This window comes from Chiloscyllium punctatum, chromosome 3, assembly GCF_047496795.1.
Source record: "Chiloscyllium punctatum isolate Juve2018m chromosome 3, sChiPun1.3, whole genome shotgun sequence".
Taxonomy (NCBI): domain Eukaryota; kingdom Metazoa; phylum Chordata; class Chondrichthyes; order Orectolobiformes; family Hemiscylliidae; genus Chiloscyllium; species Chiloscyllium punctatum.
In genome coordinates, this window is record NC_092741.1 from 34,272,848 (window position 1) to 34,290,225 (window position 17,378).

Genomic DNA, 17,378 nt, shown 5'->3' on the forward strand with positions numbered 1-17,378 from the left:
AAGGTAGTCCAACTCCTGGTCCATTCAGGCTGGTGGTCAATTACATCAAGCTATATAAGAAAATGCAGTCAAGAGGAAACAGTGGATGCAATATATATTTTTTGTTCTTTTCAAATGGCATTTGATAAGGTACTTCACATTATGCTACTTTATAAGATAAGAGCACATGATGTTGGAGGTAGCATATCAGCATGGGCAGAGGACTGTCTTAACGAATAGAAAACAGACTTGGAATGAGTAGGGGGTGTTTTCAAGTGTGCCACAGGGATCAGTGCTGAGGACATAATTATTTACAATATATATTAATGACTTTGTTAAGGAAAATGGATATACTAGAGCCAGTGTTGCACATGACACTAAAATAGATGGAAAGGCAATTGGTGAAAATGACCTGACTTGGAGTCTACAGAGGGATATAGACTGGTTAAGTGTGTGGTTAAAACTTGGCAGATGGAATATAGTGTGGGGAAATGTGAGGTTATATACCTTGGCAGAAAGATTAAAGGAGCTGAATATTATTTAAATGGAGAAAGACTGCCTTAAGCTACAGAATAGAGAGATTTGGAAAATGCATGAGTCACAATGACTAATGCACCTATCGCTATGGGCAATTTAGCATGGCCAATTCACCTAACCTGCACATTGTTTTGGACAGTGGGAGGAAACTGGAGCACCCGGAGGAAACCCACGCAGGTACGGGGAGAATGTGCAAACTCCACACAGACAGTCGCCTGAGGCGGGAATTGAACCCGGGTGTGAGGCAGCAATGCTAACCATTGTGCCACCGTGCCGCCTAAGGAACATGCATTAGCATTGGAGTCAGTCCAGAGGAGGTTTGCTAGGCTGATGTAAGAGTATGGAGAGCTTTATCGTGGGCGGCACGGTGGCACAGTGGTTAGCACTGCTGCCTCACAGCGCCAGAGACCCGGGTTCAACTCCCGCCTCAGGCGACTCTCTGTGTGGAGTTTGCACATTCTCCCTGTGTCTGTGTGGGTTTCCTCCCACAACCTGCACATTTTTGGATTAAGTGAATTGGCCATGCTAAATTGCCCGTAGTGTTAGGTGAAGGCGTTAAATGTAGGAGAATGGATCTGGGTGGGTTACGCTTTGGCAGGTCGGTGTGGACTTGTTGAGCCGAAGGGCCTGTTTCCACACTGTAAGTAATCTAATCTAATTATTTTATGAGGAGAGGTTGAGTAGATTGGACCTGTACACATTGGAATATAGGAGGATGAGAGCGACCATATTGAAACATAAAAGATTCTTAGCCAACTTGACGGGGTAGATGTGGAAAAATTGTTTCCCCTTGTGAGAGCGCCTTGGACTAATCTGAGAATAAGGGGTCACAATTTAAGACAGAGAAGGAATTTGTTTTGAAAGCTGTGAATCTGTGGAATTCTTTACTACAAAGGGCTGTCGAGACAGGGTCATTAAATATATTCAAAGTTGAGATAGATTTTTATTCAATAAGGGAATTGAGGGTTATGGGGAAAAGGCAAGAAAGTGAAAGTGAGGCTTATTATTATGGCAGTTCAGCCTTGATGGCTGAATGACTTACTTCTGCTCCTATATTCTTATGGCCGAAGGACTAAGTAGTCATCAGTGCACTGTGAATGCATTATATTTTATATACTGTAACACCTCGCGCTTTAACAGCAACTAGTAATCATTAAACCATAGCTGTTGAGAAGGATCTGAGCAGCAAGATCATGGGAATGCCATCACCTCCAAATTCCCCTGACTGAGGCATGCATTTCTTTTTCTGTTGCTGAATCATAATCATGGAAGCACCTCCATAATAAAGACTGCAACAGTTCAAGAACAAGACCCACGATTGCCTTCTAATGCATGAATAAAAAGGTTTCAAACTAATCCTGTTATCCAGGAAGTGCCATTGTTGTGTCATAGACCCTTCATGTCTCATACGGAGCAATTCATGTACTCCCCAGCCACCTCCCAAGCCCCTGCACATTCCACCTTTTCAGGTGTTTAGAATATGTACTAAAGTTTATGGCACAGAAGTAGGCCACTCTGTTTATTGTGTCTGTGTTGACTGAGAAACAACTTACCCAAATCAATTCCATTTTCAAGTATTTGGTCCATGTTTCCAGAGGGTGTGGGACTTCACCTTAAAATGAGTTGAGGATTTCTCCTCTATTATCCTTTCAGGCAGGGTTCCAAATCCAAACCACTCCTGAGTGAAAAAAACTTACCTCATCTTTTCTGATTCTTCTTCTAATTACTTTAAGTGTATTTCCCTTACTCATTGGTTGAGGGAACTGGTTTCTTCCCACCCATTCTATCTGGCTTCACACAGCCTGGACATCTCATATCATAGAATCCCTACAGTGTGGAAGCCATTAGGCCCAACAAGTCCACACTGACCCATTCCCCTGCCCTATTACTCTACATTCACCCTGACTAATGAATAACCCACATTTCTGATGAAGGGCTTATGTCTGAAACATTGCCTCTGCTGCTTCTCAGATGCTGCCTGACCTGCTGTGCTTTTCCAGCGCCACACTTTTGATTCTGATCACAGACCTCACTTTCTCCTAGTCATTATAACCTTACTGCAAAGCCTTTCCCAAGGCTGCCTACCTTGAAGAAGTTCTCCTTCTTCCTCCACAACGACCAAAGTGAGTCTCTCTACACCCCCAGGTCATCTCCTCTACCACATTCCTGATGAAGGGCTTATGCCTGAAACAGCAATTCTCCTAATCCTTGGATGCTGCCTGACCTGCTGTGCTTTTCCAGCGCCACACTTTTGATTCTGATCACAGACCTCACTTTCTCCTAGTCATTATAACCTTACTGCAAAGCCTTTCCCAAGGCTGCCTACCTTGAAGAAGTTCTCCTTCTTCCTCCACAACGACCAAAGTGAGTCTCTCTACACCCCCAGGTCATCTCCTCTACCACATTCCTGATGAAGGGCTTATGCCTGAAACAGCAATTCTCCTAATCCTTGGATGCTGCCTGACCTGCTGTGCTTTTCTAGTGCCACACTTTGCCCCTGAGTAGAATTGTAGAGATGTATGCATGGGAACAGACCGTTCAGTCTACTTGTCCATGCCGACCAGATATCCCAACCTGATCTAGTCCCATTTGCAAGCACTTGGCCCATATCCTCTACAACCTTCCTATTCATTTTACATGTTGCAATTGTACCAACCTCCACCACTTCCTCTGGCAGCTCATGCCATACAAACACCATCCTCTGTGTGAAAAAGTTGCCCCTTCAGTCCTTTTATATCTTTACCCTCTCACCCTAAATGTATGCCCTCTAGTTCTGGACTCCCCCTATACCAGGGAAAAGACCTTGTCTATTTATCCTATCCATGCCCCTCATGATTTTATAAACTTCTGTGAGGTCACCCCTTAACCTCCAACGTTCCAGGGAAAACCAGAATTGCACACAATATTCCAACAGTAGCCTAATCAATGACCTGTACAGCCGCAACATGACGTCGCAACTGCTATACTCAATACTCTGACCAATAAAGGAAAGCATACCAAATGCCTTCTTCACTATCCTATCTACCTGCAACTCCATTTTCAAGAAGCTGTGAACCTGCACTCCAAGATCTCTCTGTTCAGCAGCACTCCCTAGGACCTTACCATTAAGGGTATAAATCAAACAAGGCATTAGTCAGAACACAGATGGAATACTGTAAACTCTTTTGGGGCCCTTTTATCCATGGACGGATATAATAGCAGAGGATACAGTCCAGAGTAGGTTCCCTAGACTAATCCCAGATATGGAGGGATTATATTATGAGAAGAGTTTGAGTAAGTTGGACCTGTATTTGTTGGACTTTAGAAGAATGAGAGATGAGCTTATTTAAATATACAAGATTATTTGAGGACTCAACAGAATAGATGTGGAAAGAATATTTCCTTTTGCGGGAGAATCTAGGACCAGAGTGCATAATTTCACAATAACAGGTCACGTATTTAAGTCAGAGGTGAGAAATGAGATACAAAGTCTGAGTCGTTCAGTGTACTCTGTGCTGAGCTGGACAGATTTTTAATCTGTAAGGCATTCAAGAGCTATGGGTGGGGAAGGGCAGGAAAATTGAACTAAGTGTTGTCTGATTAGCTCATTGAATGGCAGAGCAATATTGATCAGCTGAAGGACCTACTTCTGCTCCTACATCTTGTGGTCTTATGGTGGAGTACACAGGTATTGAAATTCAATTCAATGCAGAGAAGTGTGAGGTGATATATTTTGGTAGCAAGAACATGGAAAGGCAGCACAAGATAAAGGGTGCTACTCTAAAGGGTATGTAGGACTAGAGACCTGCGTATATATGTACATAAGTCATTAAAAATGGCAGGACAGGTGGAGAGTAATAATAAGCATACAAATTTTGGCTTTATTATAGGGCCATACAGTACAAGAGCAAGAAGGTTATGCTGAACCCTTATAAGACTCTAGTTAGACCCAGTTATTGTATTGTGTCTACAAACAAGGTATTAACGGTCAATGACGACAGCTCTTTAGGGATTAAGTTTGTGACTGACAACCAAGAAAGGTGCTGGCCCAACTTCATATGTAGTTTTTAGTGTGTCAAGAATTATAAATTAAAGGGAAGGGCTTGGCTTGCAATCCAACAGTAATCTAATTTTATTTGATAAAATTACCCTGATTATTATAGTACTATTCTTTCATTATCTTTTTACTAATCTTTTCTTCTGATATATTTGTATTTTCTAAAATTGCCACTTTGTGTTTAATACTGTGAATGATTGCATAGGTAATTAATAAATTACCTCATTGTAAAATATTCCCCAAGAAATAGCGGACATAACATAAGAGAATTCAATATTCAGATTAGGTGTCTTTGGAACTCCTTACCATGGAGAGTTGTAGGGGCTGAGACCCTGTGTATATTTTAAAGATGAGATAGATAAAGGAATCAAGGATTATGGGGAAAAGGCAGAAAAGTGGACGTAAGGACTGTTGGATCAGCCGTGATGCTATTGAATGGCAGAGCAGGCTTGGTGGCCAAATGGCCTACCCCATTTCCGATACTTTATGGTATAGTGGTCATAAATAGGCCATTCAAGTCAACCAGTCAATGGTAGTATTTTTGAACCAGTTGAATCTCCTTTTAATCTTTTTTATTTAAATATATTACTTTACCTTCTCCCTCATTGTTGTCTTGCTCTCCCTTAATTCATGTGTACTATTTACTTCAACCACTCCTTGGTAGTGAATTCCATATTATTGTCTATTATCTTTGTGTGAAGAAGTTTCAGTTGAACTCCCAATTAGTTTCTTGTTGACCATGAGATTAATGTCCACTCGTTCTGTTCTTCCCTACAAAAGGGAACATGCTACCTCTGTATGAAAATGTTATAATTTGATTACCCTTTCTCTCTCTTACAACAGTGATTTCTATCCTATTACACGTATTCTCAAAAAGTGTTGTTGTCAAGCAAAACATAGCAAACATGGCCCATTTGTACTTAAAGACGTATTCAGTTCATGAAATTATGGTTTTACTTGGCCTGTATTCATTATATTTTCAGGAATTGTGCATGTCATTGGCAAGCCCAGAATTTTGTTAATACCTCCATTACCCTTGAGAAGGTGATGGTGAGCTGTCATCTTGAATATCTTGAACAAACTAGAGACAATCTAGTGCAGCTGCATTCCCAGTGTTTCCAGAAAGGGAATTCCTGGTTTTTGACCTAGTGGCAGTGAAGGAACAGTGATATAATTTGAGGTTAGGACACTGTGTAACTTTGAAGAGAATTTACAAGTGGTGGTGCCCCAGATGTCTGCTACCCTTGGTTTTTGATTTAGTTGATATTATGAGTTTGAGAGGTGTAGAAGGAGCTTTGCAAGTTGCTTTATTTTTTGATATCCACTCTTGTGCATTCCTGATGGAGAGGCCAAACATTGAAAACAGCTGGTATGCCAGTCAAGTGAGTTGGTCCATCTGGGATGGTGCCAAACTTCTTAAATGTTATTGGAATGGCACTTATCCAGAGAATTGGTGAGTATTGGTAAGCTTTGTAAATGGTGGATAGATTTTGAGTCAATAGATGAGTTATTCACTGAGGAATTCTCAGTCTCTGGCTTGCTTTTGTAACGTCAGTATTTATTCTGCTGGTCCTGCTCAGCTTCTGGTCAATATTAACCACAAAAGGTGTTGACGTTGAGGCATTTCGCTTCTATTAACACCTTTTTGGAGTAAATCCAGCTTTGTTGAATTGTAAACACAGCAAAAATTAAAGTGTTCACAATATCCTTTCCAGGTAAGGAGATAGCTATGGATGCAGTTAAACTGGGTCCCCAGAGTGCTGATAGCCACATGTGGTAAGTCTAAATAACTCCACAACACATTATGAATATGCATTGTGTCTCTGTCATGCAATTACTTGCTACAAAATTCTCAGCCTTTTTCTAATATTGTCTATTTGAGGCCACGTTCTATAAGGTTCTTCTTTGTCAAAATGTTTGTTACTGTGGCTCAAACCTAGAATTTTACAGACCATCCTCATAAGATCAGGTTATTATTTGGAGTATCATTTGATTCTGTAAGTAATAATCTGTACAAACATGATCTTTTGAAGTAAAAGCTTGACTAGTTTCAAAACTGATAAGCTGCATTGTTGTGCTACTGCAGATCATTTTCCTGACTTTATTTGTAAAACAATACAGGCAATTAATTTAGTTCTGCATTGTTAAGGTGAGTAGCAGGGATGCATTTCAGGGCAGGTAGATAATTAAGTGAGAGACAAAGGAATAGCAAGTTACGTTCATAGGTTTAGGATGTGGAGCTTGAAAAGCAGGCTAGAATTATCTGGTTTTGTGCTATAAATATTACTTCGGAATACAGAGGATATAGAACATAGAACATTACAGTGCAGTACAGGCCCATCAGCCCTCGATGTTGCGCCAACCTGTGAAACCAGTCTAAAGCCCATGTAACCTATACTATTCCATTATCATCCTATGTTTATCCAATGACCATTTAAATGCGCTTAATCTTGACGAGTCCACAACTGTTCCAGGCAGTGTATTCCACACTCTTACTAGTGTCTGAGTAAAAACATACTTTTGACATCTGTCCTATATCTATCCCCCTCAATTTAAAGGTATGTTCAGGTTGTACGTTTGCTTGCTGAGCTGGAAGGTTTGTTTTCAGATGTTTTGTCACCATGCTAACATCATCAGTGAGCCTCCTGTGAAGTACTGGTGTTCTGTTCTGCTCTCTATTTGTGTGCCTTGGTCTGTTAAGGTGGGTGATATCCTTTCCGGTTATTTTTCTCAGAGGTTGGTAAATGGGGTCCAAATCGATATGTTATTTGATAGAATTCTAGTTTGAATGCCAGGCCTGTAGGAATTCCCATGCATGTCTCCATTTAACCTATCCTAGGATGGATGTGTTGTCCCGGTCAAAGTGGTGTCCTTCTTCATCTGTATGTAAGGATAGTAGTGATAGTGGGCCATGTCTTTTGGTGACTAGTTGGTGTTTGTGTATCCTGGTGGCTAGTTTTCCACCTGTCTGTCCGATGTAGTGCTTATTACAGTCCTTGCAGGGTATTTTGTAAATGACATTAATCTTGCTGGTTGTTGGTATAGGGTCCTTTCAGTTCATCAGTTGCTGTTTCAATGTGTTGGTAGGTTTGTGGGCTACCATAATGCCAAGGGGTCAGAGTAGCCTGATAGTCATCTTGGAGATGTCTTTGATGGTATGGTAGTGTTGTGAGAGTTTCTGGGCGTGTTTTGTCTACTCGTTTGGGTTTGTTGTTTAAGAATTGGCAGACTGTGTTTAACAGGCACCCATTGTTCTTGAATACGCTGTATAAGCATTTTTACTTCTGCTGCTCATAGTTCCTGGGTGCTGCAGTGTGTTGTGGCCCATATAATTAATGTCCTAGTGCAGCTCTGTTTGTGGGTGTTGGGGTGGTTGCTTCTGTAGATAAATATCTGGTGTGTGTTGCTTTCCTATAGATGCTGGTCTACAGTTCTCCATTAACTGTTTGTTACACTGTGACATCTAGGAAGGGGAGCCTGTTCTTGTTGGTCTCCTCTTTTGTGAAATTTATGCCAGTAAGGGTGTTGTTGATGATGTAGGTTTCCTCTAATTTGTTCTGTATTGTGATGACAAGGGTGTCATCCATGTGGCGGACCCAGTGTTTAGGCTGGATTGTGGGGAGGGCTGTTCATTTGAGTCTCTACATTACTGCTTCTGTTAAGAAGCCTGATATTGGTGATCCCGTTGATATTCTGTTGATTTGTTTCTAAGTCTTGTCATTAATGGTGAAGTGGGTAGTGTGACACAGATCTACTAGCTTGAGGATGTTGTCATAGAGTTTGGATTCTTCATTCATCTAGTAGTGTGGTCAGCGTTTCTTTGGCCAGGTTGATGGTAATTGATGTGAATAGGGCTGGTATGTCAAAGGAGACCATTATTTCATCCTCTTTTATTTTGGTGTCTTTGATGTTCAGGAATTCTTGGGTGGAGTGGATGGAGTGGCATGAGTCTTCTACTAGGTATTTCAGTTTTAGGTGGAGTTCCATTACTAGTCTGTATGTTGGTGTGCCAGGAAGTGAGACTGAGTCTGAGGAGGGCGCCTGCTTTATGTACCTTAGGTAATTCATGGAAGCGAGATGTGTTGGATCCATCAGATTTCATTTTTTTTGGAGATCTGTTGTTAATTTTGCCTGATTTATGAAGCTTCTTCAATGAAGCTGTGGTACGGATTTCTAGCTGTGGAGTTCGGTCTATCGCCACCTGTTTGTAGGTGTTGGTATCTGCAAGCAGTGAGTTCACCTTTTCAATGTGCTGTGTTCTGTTTAGGATGACGGTCGTGCCCTTTGTCTGCAGGTAGGATTATAATGTTTCCGTCTTTTCTGAGTCCTTTGAGGGTGTTCCTTTCCTGTGTGTTGAGGGTTTTCCCTTTCTTTTTCCTGCTTAGTGCTTTTCCTGCTTAAAGCTATGTCCCCTCGTGCTAGCAATCACCATTCGAGGAAAAGGGCTCTCACTGTCCACCCTGTCTGACCCTCTGATTATCTTGTATGCCTCTATTAAGTCACCTCTTAACCTTCTCTCTAACGAAAACAGCCTCAAGTCCCTCAGCCTTTCCTCATAAGACCTTCCTGGTAAATCTCTTCTGCATCCTTTCCAATGTTTCCACATCCTTCCTATAATGCTGCGACCAGAACCGTACACAAAACTCCAAGTGCAGGCGCACCAGAGTTTTGTACAGCTGCAACATGACCCCATGGCTCCAAAACTCAATCCCTCTACTAATAAAAGCCAACAGACCGTATGCCTTCTTAACAACCCTATCAACCTGGGTGGCAACTTGCAGGAATCTGTACACGTGGACACAGAGATCTCTCTGCTCATCCACACTACCAAGAATCTTGCCATTAGCCCAGTACTCTGTATTCCTGTTACTCCTTCCAAAGTGAATCGCCTCACACTTTTCTGCATTAAACTCCATTTGACACCTCTCAGCCCAGCTCTGCAATTTATCTAGGTCCCTCTGTAACTTGCAACACACTTCCGCACTGACTACAACTCCACCGATCTTGGTGTCATCTGCAAATTTACTAACCCATCTTTCTACACCCTCATCCAGGTCATTAATAAAAATGACAAACAGTAGTGGCCCCAAAACAAATCCCTGCAGTACACCACAAGTAACTGAACTTCAGGATGAACATCTCCCATCAACCTTTGAGAATGTGTTGCTGGAAAAGCACAGCAGGTCTTGCAGCATCCGAGGTGCAGGAAAATTGATGTTTCAGGCCGGAGCTCTTCATCAGGAATGAAGCTGGAGAGATAAATGGGAGGGTGGATGGGGCTGGGGCTGGAGCTGGAGCTGGGGCTGGGGAAAAGGTAGTTGAGAGTGCAATAGATGATGGAAGTGGGAGTGAAGGTCATAGGTCATAGAGGAGGGTGAAGCAGATAGGTGGGAAAGAAGATTGATAGATGGGAAAGGACATGAGGGCGGTGCTGAGCTGGAAGGTTAGAACTGGGGTAAGGTGGGTGCGGGGAAATGAGGAAACTGGTGAAGTCCACATTGATGCCTTGGAGTTGAAAGGTCCCGAAATGGAAGATAAGGTGGTGAGGGAGGAGGCCCAGGATGTTCATGGGCTTGCAGAGTGGGAGGGGGATTTGAAATGTTCAGCCACAGGCTGGAAGGTTTGATTGGTGCAGGTGTCCCAGAGATATTCTCTGAAGCGCTCTATGAGAAGGCATGCAGTCTCCCCAATGCAGAGGAGACCGTATCGGGAGCAATGGATCCAATAAATGACATGTTTGGAAGTGCAGGTGAAACTTTGGATGTGGAATGTTCATTTGGGGCCTTGGACGGAGGTAAGGCGGGGAGGTCTGGGCACAGGTTTTTCAATTCCTGCAGTGTCAGGGGAAGGTACCAGGAGGGGAGGGTGGCTTGTTAGAGGGCATGGACTTGACTAGGTAGTGCCAAGTGGATAGAGGTGGGGAGGGTAATATATCCCTGCTAGTGAGGTCCATTTGTAGGTGGTAGAAATGTCGGCGGATGATGTGATTTATTTGGAGGTTGGTAGCGTGGAAGGTGAGGACCAGGGGGTTCTGTTCTTGTTGCGATTGGAGGGGTGGGGTTCAAGGGCGGAGGTGCGGAACGTGGGTGAGATGCATTGGAGGGCATCTTCAACCACGTGGGAGGGGAAATTTCGGTCTTTAAAGAAGGAGGCCGTCTGGTTTGTTCTGTAGTGGAACTGGTCCTCCTGGGAGCAAATGCAGCGGAGGAATTGGGAATACAGGATAGCATTTTTGCAGGAGGTACAGTGGGAGGAGGTGTAATCCACGTAGCTATGGGAGTTGATGGTTTTGTAAAAAAAAATGATAGTGTTGATTCGGTCCTCTTGGATGAAGCTGGAGAGGTCTAGGAGGGGGAGGGAGGTGTCAGGGATGGTCCAGGTGAATTTAAGGTCGTGGTGGAATGTGTTGGTGAACCTGATGAACTGTTTGACCTCGTCATGGGAGCACGAGGTGGTGCCCATGCAATCATCAATGTAGCGAAGGAAGAGGTGGGAAGTATTGCCAGTGTATCTCCGGAAAATGGTAGCTGACAAAGAAACAGGCATAGCTGGGGTCCCTGTGGGTGCCCATGATTATCCCTTTTGTCTGAAGGAAGTGGGAGGATTGGAAGGAGAAATTGTTAAAAGGTGAGGACCAGTTCAGCCAAATGAATGAGTGACAGTGGAAGGGTACTGGTGGGGACGTTGGGAGAAGAAGAAACTGAGGGCTTGGAGGCCCTGGTCATGGCAGATGGAGGTGTAGAGGGACTGGATGTCCATGGTGAAAACTAGGTGTTGGGCACTGGGGAAACGGAAATCTTGCAGGAGGTGGAGGGCATCGGTGATGTCCCAAACGTATGCAGGGAGTTCCGGGACCAGGGTGGATAGGACAACCACCACCCTCTAACTTCTTACAGCTAGCCAATTTCTGATTCAAACTGCTAAATCACCCTCGATCCCATGCCTCTGTATTTTGTGCAATAGCCTACAATGGGGAACCTTATCAAAAGTTTTACTGAAATCTATACGCACCACACCAGCTGCTTTACCATCATCTGTTTGGTTACCTTCTGAAAGAACTCAATAAGGTTTCTGAGGCATGACCTACCCTTCACAAAACTGTGTTGACTATCCCTAATCAAATTATTCCTTTCTGGATTATTATAAATCCTATATCTTATAATCCTTTCCGAAACCTTGCTCACAACAGACGTGTGGCTCACTGGTCTATAATTACCAGGGTTGTCTCTACTTCCCTTCTTGAACAAGGGGACAACATTTGCTATTCTCCAGTCTTCTGATATTATACTGTAGACAATGACGACAGAAAGGTCAAAGCCAAAAGCTCTGCAATCTCCTCCCTAGCATCCCAGCGAATCCTAGATAAATTCCATCCAGATCAGGGGACTTACCTATTTTCACACGTTCCAGAATTGCCAACACCACCTCTTTGTGAACTTCAATCTCATCTAGTATAATAGCCTGTATCTCAGTATTCTCCTCGACAACATTGTCTTTTTCCTGTGTGAATACTGATGAAAAACATTCATTAACCGCCTCTCCTATCTCTTAGACTTCATACATAACTTTTTGACTGGCCCTAATCTTACCGTTGTCATTCTTTTATTCCTGACATACCTATAGAAAGCTTTAGGGTTTTTCTTGATCCTACCTGCCAAAGATTTCTCACGTCCCTTCCTGGCTCCTCTTAGCTCTCTCTTTAGGTTCTTCCTGGCTAACGTATAAACTCTCAAGCGCCCTAACTGAGCCTTCTTATCTCATATTTATATATGGCATAGAAGTCATGTTGCATTATTAGGTTTATTTGTTCGTAGTCTATCCAGCTTTTCTTTATAATTCACACCTTCCATACTAGGTAAATCTCTCCAGCTTAATAATATCCTTCCTCTAACTGGTTGACCAAAATTGAACCCAGTATTCCAGAAGATGCCTCACCAATATCCTCTGCAACCACAACTTGACTTACCAACTCCTATACTCAAAGGACTAAACAATGAAGGCAAGGGTGCCAAATGCCTTTTAACCACCCTGCATATATGTGATGCAATCTTCAAAGAATTATGTACCTGCACCCCTAGATCCCTCTGTTGTATAACATTGCCCAAGATCCTGCCATTAATTGTATGAACGCAATCGTTGTTTATGGTACCAAAATGCAAAACTTGCATTTATCCAGATTGTTTATTACAAAGAAATCTAATTGGATAAAGACATTTCTTCCTGAATTTGTTAAGAATGGGGAATACTGTACCCTAAGAAGTAAATCAGGGAATGGCTGTCACTTTTTTTTAGTTGTCAGCATGTTCGGGATTATTTAGCTCTTTGAGTTTTCATACAGGCTAGGTACTACATTGTACGCAATTAGCAAGTGCTAGCAAACTCAAAATACAGTGTCCCACATTAGATCTGATTTCATGACTGTATAATATTTGCTATACCTCAAAAAACTTTGGGAGTTAACTGTCAGTCATCATCTAACTGCTGCATTTTCCACGGCAACATGGAGCACTCTCTCCACATACAGTATAATATACTGTTGCCCTTTACATTGGTATTATTTACAATTTTCTGAGGGCAAGATGAAAGGCTATAACAAAATATGCCTCTTTTCAGCAGTATTCAAATTCTGTACCTTTAAAGTACTGTCTGTAGGGGCAGCTAGACAAACCATTTGAAGAAAAAGGGAAATAGATAGTTACAGTGTAGATGTAGACGAGAAGGAGTCTATCGAGTGGAGGATACATACCGACATTGTGTAATCTGATTTCAAGGGACGTATATTATAAAATTCTAACCTTGAACCACAGTAACTGCACCCTTGTTTTAAACACCTGCATTCTAGGGAAAAGATCTTTGCTAGTCACCTTATCTATCCCCATCATGATTTTATAAACCTCTGAGGTCACCCCTCAAACGCCTATGCTCCAGTGAAAAACGTTGCAGCCTATCCTTATAACTCAAACCCTCCAGTCCCAGAAACATCCTGGTAAATCTTCTCTGAACCCTCTTCAATTTAATAATATCTTTCCTATAGCTAGGTGACCAGAACTGTACACAGTAGTCCAAAAGTGGCCTTATCAATGTCCTGTACAACCTCAAAATTATGCCCCAACACCTAAACTCAGTGTTCTGAGCGATGAAGGCAAGAGTGCTAAATATCTTTTTAGCCACGCTATCTACCTAAGATACAACTTTCCAAGAATTATGTACCTAACAGGAGTCTCTGTTCGATAACACTACCCAGGGCCTTACCATCAACTATATAAGTCCTGACCTTGCTTATTTTACCAAAGTGCAATACCTCGCACTTACTCAAATTAAACTCCAAGTGTCACTCCTCAGTCCATTGACCCAACCATTCAAGATTCCTTTGTAATCTAAGATAACCTTCTTCACTGTCCACTATAGCACCAATATTGGTATCATCTGCAAACTTACTAACCTTACCTCCTAAATTCTCATTTAAATAGTTTACATAAAAGACAACAAACAACAAAAGTGGACCCAGCATCGATCCTGTGGAACACCACTGGCAACAGGCCTCCATTCTGAAAACAACCTTCCATTACCACCCTCTGTTTCCTACCATCAGGCCAATTTTACATCCAATTGACAAGCTCGCCCTGAATTCCATGAGATCTAACTTGACATGTCTACCATATGGAACCTTGTCTAAGGGTTTATTAAATTCCATGTTGACAACGTCTACTGCTCTGTCCTCATCAATCTTTTTGGTTACATCCTCAAAAGAAAACCTCAATCAAGTTTGAGAGACATGATTTCCCACACACAAAGCCATATGAATATCCCTAATCAGTCCTTGCCCCTCTAAATGCATTTAAATTTTATCTCTGAGAATCCTCTCCAAGAACTAACCTATCACTGATGTCGGACGTGCAGGTCTATAGTTCCCAAACTTCCCTTATGGCCTTCCCTAGATAAAGGCACAACATTAGCTACCCTTCATCCTCTGGCACCGCATCCGTGACTGTAGAATCATGCAAATATCACTGCTAGGGGTCCTGTAATTTCTTCTTTAACTTCCCAAACTATCCTGGGATACACTTGATCAGGTCCTGGAGATTTATCCACCTTTTTTTTTTAAAATCTTCCAACACTTCCTCCTCTGTAAGTGGATTGCTTTCAAGACATCAATGTTTATTTCCCTGAGTTCTCTAGCTTCCATTTCTTCCTTCACAGTAAAAACTGACATGAAATATTTGTTTAGTAACTCTCATTTCCTCTGGTTCCACACATAGGTGACCTTGTTGATCTTTAAGGGACTCTATTCTCTCCCTTGTTGCTCTTTTGCTCTTAGTGTACTTGTGGAATCTCTTTGGATTATCCCTATCCTTACTTGTCAAGGATATCTCCTATCCCCTTTTTGCCCTTCTGATTTCTCTCTTAAGAATGCCCCTACACACCTTAGACTCTTGAAGAGAATTCACTTGATCCCAGTTGTCTATAATTAATATATGACTGCTTCTTATTCTTGACCGGAGCTTCAATATCTTTATTCATTCACTGTTTCCAAGTCTTACCAGCCTTACCCTTCACTCTAACAGGAACATTAAGCTTCTAAACTCCACTAACTCACTTTTGAAAGCATCCCACTTGCCAGTCACAACTTTTCCCATGAGCAGTATGCTCCAATCAACTCTTGAAGATTCCTGTCTCATACCATCAAAGTTTGCATTACTCAAATTAAGAACTTTAACTTTTATACAGGGCTACCCTTTTCCATAACTATTTTAAAACTAATAGAGTTATGATCACTTGTCTCAAAGTGCTCCCCAACGAACAATTCAGTCATTTTCCTTTCTTTACTTCTTGAGTGAAGGTCAGATTTTGCTGCTTCTCCAGTACATACATCTACATATTGATTAAAAAAAAATTTCTTGAACATAAATTTAACAAATTCCACCAAGTGCTTAACAGTAGGACAGTCCAAGTCTATGTTTGAAAAGTTACATTCATCTACCACTGATGCTCACTATCATCTGGAAGATTCACCAAGGCTCCTTAACAGCACCATTCAAACCCATGGCCACTGTGTTGATACTGCTCCTTTAACAAGGTTATTCTGTCCTTGGATTTTTCAAGAAGGGTCATAAAGGCAGAGTTTCTGATGTGTCTGGAAATATCTACTTGAAAAAGCTTTTAAGTGTTTTTGTTTAAATACTTGTACAATGAAAGGGGAATGGCCAGTTCTCCCAGTTCAGGGTTTGGTTTGGTTTTAGCAAGCAATTTGGAACTGCTGATCCTCTCTCTCACTGACATCTCTCCTGTAAGAACCTGTGTTAATTTTACATTTTTTTTCCAAGGAGGTGTTTTTGGGGATGTTGCAAGTGTTTGGAATAGCATTATTAAGTTGTGATAGAGTTGATTGGGTTTTCAGATAGGTTAGGTTGTTCTAAATTTGGTTCTCTTTTGTTCATGTTTCATTGAGTAGTCTATAAGTAAATTCTGTTTTGTTTAAAACTGAGTGGTTGGGCCAGCTGCATCACTCCTGAAGTATCTATTTTACACCTGCTTAGAACAACTAGAAAAGTTCTTAAAATGTTTTGAGGGGATCTGGCCTGGTCCATCAGAGATTGCAGCATTGTTGCTGTTTGCGGGACTTGTTCTTATAGTTCTGATTTGGGATTAGGCTTGTTGGACTCAAAGGCAGCGATTGGTAAGTGTTAGTGTCTGTTGTTCTGGGTATTGAATTTAGTTGGTTTAAACAGTGTTGATTTCAGTCACTAAGAGTCTTCTGGCAGCGAAGAAGTGACTTTATGGACTCCACAAAAGGTGAACAAGGAGAAGATGCTGGAATTGGCAGTCGAGCTGGAGTTGGAACTGCCTCATTCCATGAGGAGGGGAGAGATGATTACACCATAGCTCAACATTTAAATTTGCTGGAAATGCCAACAGAAACTTTGGAGACGTCTAAAATTAATTGAAAAAGAAGCTTCTTGAGTTAGAGACAAAAGAAAAAGGAATGAAACTGTTTTGAATTATGATTAAAAGCAGAAGAAAGAGAAAAAGAAAAGTCCTAGTAGAACAAAATAGAGAAAAGGAGAGAGAGGAACAGAAGAAAGAGAGGGAGTTTGAACTTCATAGGTCAGCATTTAGACAGGAAATTCTGTTTAAAAGGATGGCAAACCCATGGTAGCCAAAGGCCTGATGGGGATGCTTTAAATATATTCAAGCAATACCTAAATTTGATGAGAAAGATATAAAAGCCTTTTTCATCTCTTTTCAGAAGATGGCTAAACAAATGAACTGGCCAATTACCATGTGGGTTTTGTTGATCCAAACAAAACTTGTAGGTGGAGCTAATGAGGTATTTGCATCACTATCAGAGGAGGTATTTGGGGCATATGAGGAGGTGAAGAAAACCATTTTAAGTGCATCTGAGCTTGTGCCAGAAGCATATAGACAGCACTTCAGGAATCTAAGGAAGAACCCTGGCCAAACCTACATTGAGTTTGAAAGAATCAAACAAAGTAATTTTGATAGGTGATTAGGTCATTAAAAATAGAGCAAAAGTATTAGACACTCTTGGACTATGATTTTGGAGGAGTTCAAACATTCACTTTCTGAGGTAGTGAGAATTCGAGTGGAAGACCTGAGTTAAAATGGCACGATTAGCAGCTGAAATGGCTGATGATTATGAGTTGGTTTATAAATCAAAGTTTGGCTTCTAAAGTCAATTTCAATCCATGAGGGATAGAAATTAGGAAAAAGAGAAATCCTCATATGGTAAGGGAAAGGTAGATCTCAGTGAAGATCATAAGGATAACTTATCACAGGATAAGAAGGAAACCCTTGAAGGGGAAAA

The 17,378-nt window shown here is 41.6% G+C and overlaps 1 protein-coding gene across 8 annotated transcripts in view; it reads left to right on the forward strand.

Annotated features, from left to right (window-relative positions):
- rmdn2 (regulator of microtubule dynamics 2) overlaps nt 1–17,378 on the forward strand; it is a 123,715-nt gene that overhangs the window by 62,631 nt on the left and 43,706 nt on the right. For 7 of the 8 annotated variants that reach the window (XM_072551386.1, XM_072551384.1, XM_072551378.1 and 4 more), the window contains exon 4: nt 6,268–6,328. The exons of the other annotated variant lie outside the window; for it this stretch is intronic. In XM_072551386.1, coding sequence (XP_072407487.1) covers nt 6,268–6,328 — 61 coding nt within the window. The remainder of the gene's footprint in view (nt 1–6,267; nt 6,329–17,378) is intronic. 8 annotated transcript variants of the gene reach the window in all.